Source organism: Trichoderma citrinoviride, assembly GCF_003025115.1.
Source record: "Trichoderma citrinoviride strain TUCIM 6016 unplaced genomic scaffold BBK36scaffold_18, whole genome shotgun sequence".
In the NCBI taxonomy this organism is placed as follows: Eukaryota; Fungi; Ascomycota; class Sordariomycetes; order Hypocreales; family Hypocreaceae; genus Trichoderma; species Trichoderma citrinoviride.
Window position 1 is genome coordinate 29,401 of NW_020194726.1, and position 5,466 is coordinate 34,866.

Below are 5,466 nucleotides of genomic sequence, written 5' to 3' on the forward strand. Positions count from 1 at the left end.
AAGAATATTATATGCATTACTAACCTTATAACTAGCGCTAAGTATTCTTTTCTCTAGCCTTTAAAATATATAATTATTATATAACCTGGCGTCTAGAGAGTTTTTATAAATAAACCTTGCTAAAATTTCAATACTATTATTAATATTTTAGTACTTATAAGGCTATATAAAGTTATAATCTATAGGTCAGAGCTAGAGGCTGCTTAGGATATAAGGAAGCAGCAGGCTCTTAACATTCTAAAATATAAAAAACCAGCAGAGTAATAAAGGACACCTTTAATAGATCTTTTCAGCCCTAGGAAAATTATTCATATACCTACATAAACTCCTATATTAAAGGAGCTTTATAATAGAAGTATAGCTAAGGTCTTATCTTAATATGCTTCCTATACCATAAAGAAAGAACAGTGCATATATAAAAATGGCTTAACAGGTGTCTATAAATATAGGCATTTAAGTCTAAAGGTTATAGTCGTGAAGTTCTTTCACTAAAAACCTTATTAAAATTCTACTAAGCTCTGCTAAATTGCAGAAGTATAGAAGAAGGAGAGGAATATGCTTACGTTATTAAAACATATAAGTGTCCCTAGAAGCTTAAAATCATATCTTAATCTAAAGTCATATTAGGAGAATATTATTAAACTTCTAGCTGCTAATGCTTATATATTTACATTATATCTAGAGCTCCTTCCCCTATCCCTTGGTAAGATAATTTAAACTTAATAATAAGCATTCTTAGTATATAACATATTAAAAATAATTTAAGAAATATTATTAGCTCTTAGCTACTTAAAGACTAAGAATATGGTCTATTATAATGTTAAACCAGGCAATATTGCCTATTCTAATATCTAAGGTGCTATTTTACTAGACTTTAGGTTATTAAGTGCTCTAGGCAGCGATATGTGTAGTATATATAGGTATCTCCCCCTAGAGACATTTAAGAAACACCGGGATAATTTTATAAAAGACATATAGGCTCTTAGCATTATAATGCTCTTTATTTATAGAGATATTAAGGTGCTAGAGTATTTAACTTTTATTTACCTATCCTTATTTACATTTTTATATAACCTATATAGAGGTTAGTAAGACAGATATCTCTTTCTAGTAATAAGGGCGCTAGAGGTTTAGACAGTTAAGATAGAGCAGGAATTAAGGCTTTATCTACTAGTAGGTAAAATGCTTTATAAGGATAAAAAGGCATAAGTAAGAGCATATGATTTATTAGTAGCAGCTCTAGAGCTACTAAACTTGTTTATAACCTAATACTTACATATCCTTACTATAATATATCTAGTAATTTAAAATCTGCTGTTCTTTATTCTATACTATATGGTTACACTAAGCCCTGCTGGATAATAACAATATCCTCATAAACCCTAAATCTAAAACCTCCTATCCTTTAGACTACGCCGCTGCACCTAGCCCTGCCAGGATAACAACCATGTCTTTAGAACCGATAAAATCAGAACGCATCCCTTAGACTGCACTGCTGCACCTAGCCCTACTAGAATAACAACCATGTCTTTAGAACCGATAAAATCAGAACGCATCCCTTAGACTATGCCGCTGCACCTAGCCCTGCTAGAATAATAACTATGTCTTTAGAACTAATAAAATCAGAACGCATCCCCTAGACTACGCTGCTGCACCTAGCCCTGCTAGGATAATAACTATGTCTTTAGAACCAGTAAAATTAAAACGCATCCCCTAGACTGCGCTACTGCACCTAGCCTAATCTATAACGCGCTTATAAAGAGCGCAGCTTGCCTAAATAATCTAACTCCTAAAATGTAAAATGTCCCTTTCGCCTAGCAGACCTAGTGTTTATAGCTCTTAAAGACTGTAATAGGTTAGAAATTTAGGATGCGTTCTTTATCTTCTAATTGCTATGTCTAAAACAAAGACTATCCTTAGTTCTAGCGACTTTCTTACTTATAACTTATTTAAGAGATAAAGACATGCTAAAAGTCTCTATATAAGCAGTATAATCTTCTAATTTTTAATGCTTTTATCTGTGATTGTTATTCTTGACATTATCCTTATGCCTGTTATCTTTTCCTCTAGATCTCTTTCTAGACGCTTTTTAATATATAACAGGCAAGGGCAGGGAAGGGCGGTTAGTAGACGTTAGTTTAAGAGTAAAAGAACTCTTAAGCAGTTAACGCTTATAAACATAACCGTGCTTATTATTATTCTTATTACATCTCAGTCTCTTCTTAAATATACTTTAATATATAACCGGTAGCGGCAGGGAAGGACAGTTAATAAACGTCAGTTTAAGCCTAGCAGCCCTCTAAAGCTTATAACGCTTATTACTAGGACTTTAATAACTATTGCTTAATATAGCTGTTACAGTTTTATAGTGTGATATAATAGCTAGCGTTACTAAGTCTAATCCTTAATTACTTAATTAAGCCCTCTTCTTAGATAAGTAACTTAGTTAGTCTAAGATTAAGCATGCTTAGTAGGAAAGAGAAATAACATAAATAAATAACTAACCGCTTTCTTAAAGTAGTCTGCATACTTAGACTCTTAGCCTTCTTAGACTTGTCTTTATATTATAAAAGGTTAGTAGTAATATCCTAAGGTTATATTACTAAGCAATACTTATAACTATCTAGTTATAGCCTACAGTTGCTGTAATAATCCAGCTTTTATTTACAGGTCCTATAAGAAAGGAGCTGCATTAACTTGCACTTTTTATAAGAACTTAGTTTAGTGTTATCCCCCCTCTTCTATAAATCATTAGTGTTAATTATAACGCTCCTTACTTTATCCGCTTCCTATCTAAAGACAGTACCCTTTAACAGGTGCATAAAAGCCTTAAGGGTACTATAGCACGCCCCTATTACTGCATTCCTAGCATCTTAATATAAAAAGGTTTTATTATTATGGATTATCTCTAGATAACATCTCTTTATAAAGTTAAGTAAGTTCCTTAGCTCTTTATTATTTTCTTCTTAGAAGAGTCGCTTAAAGTCTTCTTAACTTTTCGCACGCTTTGCTAACTTAGTTGCCTTAAACCTATAGCAAGTATAATGCAAAATAGGGATTTAAATGGTATTATAATGCTTCTAGTATAATCTGAAAAGAACATTATAGCCCTGCATATCAGGCAGGACAGTTTAATCCCATAAAGCAGTTAACCTATAGGAGGGTGACGGGGCTTAGAACGTGTATAGATGCATTATATATTACAGCTCGGCTCGGCTTGCGTGCGATTATAGTTATGGTCTTGGTCTTGGTCGTGGTTGTGGTCGTGGTTATAGCCGTGGTTATAGTCCTGGTCGTGGTTGCAGTTATAAAGAGATTAGATAGTCTTAATAATATAAAAGACTTACTAAGAGAGAAGGTAGGCGCTGGTATTATTATAGGAAGTTTATAAAGGCTAGTAATATGAGAATATCACGCAAAGTGCAAGGCAAGGCGCAGTGCTTTATATATATAGTGTAGACTATATATTAAACCTTCTAAGTATTACCAGCACCAGAAGGTAAGTACTACCTAGGTACCTAATAATACAGTCTGTATAAGTATATATATAACATAGTCCTAAAGGGGTTAAACCTAAATAGTGTATACCTAATAAATGCATAGGCGATAATATTACGTTATTAGTCTTAACTTGCAAAACGTTCTATAATAGGCAGAGAACGGTAGGCGTTAACTCCATTTTCACCAGTTAACAGAGGCCACGGTCGGCAGATCCTCGGGAAGGTTTAATAACTAGAGGAGGTTCCCCGTCTGCTCCCCCATAGATAAGCCACTAACCGGCAGATTAGTAGTTGGGTGGGTGACCACCAGCGAACACCGGCTGTTGTATGTTTCTCTTTTTCTTTTTGCTTTTCGAGATTTATACCTTTTGTTATCCGACCTTTGGTGCATACGTACTTCATACATCGATGTGTAAGAAGAAGGTTTGGCGATGTGCCCCGCTGACACGCCTTTGAGGAGCTTAGAAGGGAACTCTTGCCAGATACATAAAGGAATAACGCCAAGTACCTTGCCTTGAGGAGCATCTGGAGATGAAGCGCCTGGCATTCGTCGTCCACTGACGAGTTTGTGACTGGTGCTGGAAAGTTCCATCTGGAGCTCATTGTTCTTAGACACATGGAAGTTCAGCACGGTTCTAACCCCTTAATCCCCTTCGTTTTTCCTCTTCATCTTCAGCGACTTGGAGAAGCAGAAAGAAAGCCAGGAGTTTGCATCACTGGTCAAGCAGCTCTGCTCTTGAGGACCCGACACACCCCAGCCACCCAAAAGCTTGTATGAGCCGAAATGAGGCAGTTATCAACACAGCAATGAGTAACCCTCTGTCTCCGCTGTAGAAGGAAGCTGTCATTGATTTGATTGTTCAACGGGATGATCTCGACCATGATATTGGGTTATTCATCGATTTAACGTTAGCCTATGATGAAAGCCGCTCGTGGACAGAGAACATGAGAGCGGAGGCAAGGAAGCCGTTGATTGAGAAGGCGGATGGCAGGTAAGTGACAGCCAGGAATCTGGCGCATATACAAGATGCAAAGTCTGACTAGAGACTCCAAGGTTTCAGTACGTTCCCTTCCGGTCTGAAGCCTCGCGACGGGATGAAAACTACGATAGAGAACCTGCCTTTCACGTGCGGCTGCTACCGCAGTGCTATACCGCGCACCTTGGCTTCCCTGAGCTTGATCGACATGCTGCTCTCCGGCGAAATTGGGGTAGATGAATACTTATTTGGCAGGAGACGGAGATCAAGGCTTGCTGGACACGGGTTTTGACGTAAACGCAGAAGGAGGTAAATGCGGCAACGCACTGCAGGCAGCCTGCGAGGGCGGCATCATCGAGGTGGTGCACATATTGCTCGATCGAGGGGCCAAGGCGAATGCGTAAAGGGAGAGGGGGCGGGGTCACAGAATTGCGCTCCAGGCGGCTTGTATCGGCTGGTATCGAAGGACAGATATATCCAGGCTTCTCCTTGAGCATGGCGTGATGTTCATGCGCAGGTAAAGTTGCCAAGTCGATTGGTCGGATTCGCTTCCTGATGGACCACGGCGTCAACATCAGCAAACATCTCTGTGGACGAGTCCCATCAGGTGTCTCCTATGCTTGCATACAATCTGATGAAGCATTGTATTCATATCTTTGCTGAGTTCCATTTGTGGATGCAATACTGCTCGAGGCATGTGATGCTATTTAATCAAAGATATAACGGAGTTCAGGCTCCTCATCCTTCGCCTCACGAGCTGCTATTTCATTAGCCAGCAGCCTAGCAACAGCCTCATGCCCGACTATAGCAGCCCGTAATAGGCGCCTCTTATCTTTTCCCTTAAGGTTAGCTCCCTTATCAAGCAGCAGCCTAGCAACAGCCTCATGCCTATTCTCAGTAGCCAATAATAGCGGCGTCTGGCCATACCTATCTTGCGCCTTAAGGTCAGCTCCCTTATCAAGCAGCAGCCTAGCAACAGCCTCATGCCC

General features: G+C 38.7%; 2 protein-coding genes across 2 annotated transcripts in view; one reads left to right on the forward strand and one right to left on the reverse strand.

Moving 5' to 3' along the window:
- Positions 1–4,445: 4,445 nt before the first annotated feature.
- BBK36DRAFT_1163191 (hypothetical protein) lies at positions 4,446–4,881 on the forward strand (the record flags this gene model as incomplete). The annotated part of the gene is made up of 3 exons (XM_024894509.1): positions 4,446–4,492; positions 4,555–4,709; positions 4,781–4,881. 3 exons carry the CDS (start codon positions 4,446–4,448, stop codon positions 4,879–4,881), a joined length of 303 nt encoding a protein of 100 aa, XP_024745450.1.
- A 398-nt stretch (positions 4,882–5,279) lies between these two features.
- Positions 5,280–5,466, reverse strand: part of BBK36DRAFT_1172698 (purine and uridine phosphorylase) — a gene marked incomplete at both ends in the record, with an annotated part of 3,547 nt that continues 3,360 nt past the window's right edge. Inside the window, 2 exons of the mRNA XM_024895764.1 lie at positions 5,280–5,309; positions 5,356–5,430. Coding sequence (XP_024745451.1) covers positions 5,280–5,309; positions 5,356–5,430 — 105 coding nt within the window. The remainder of the gene's footprint in view (positions 5,310–5,355; positions 5,431–5,466) is intronic.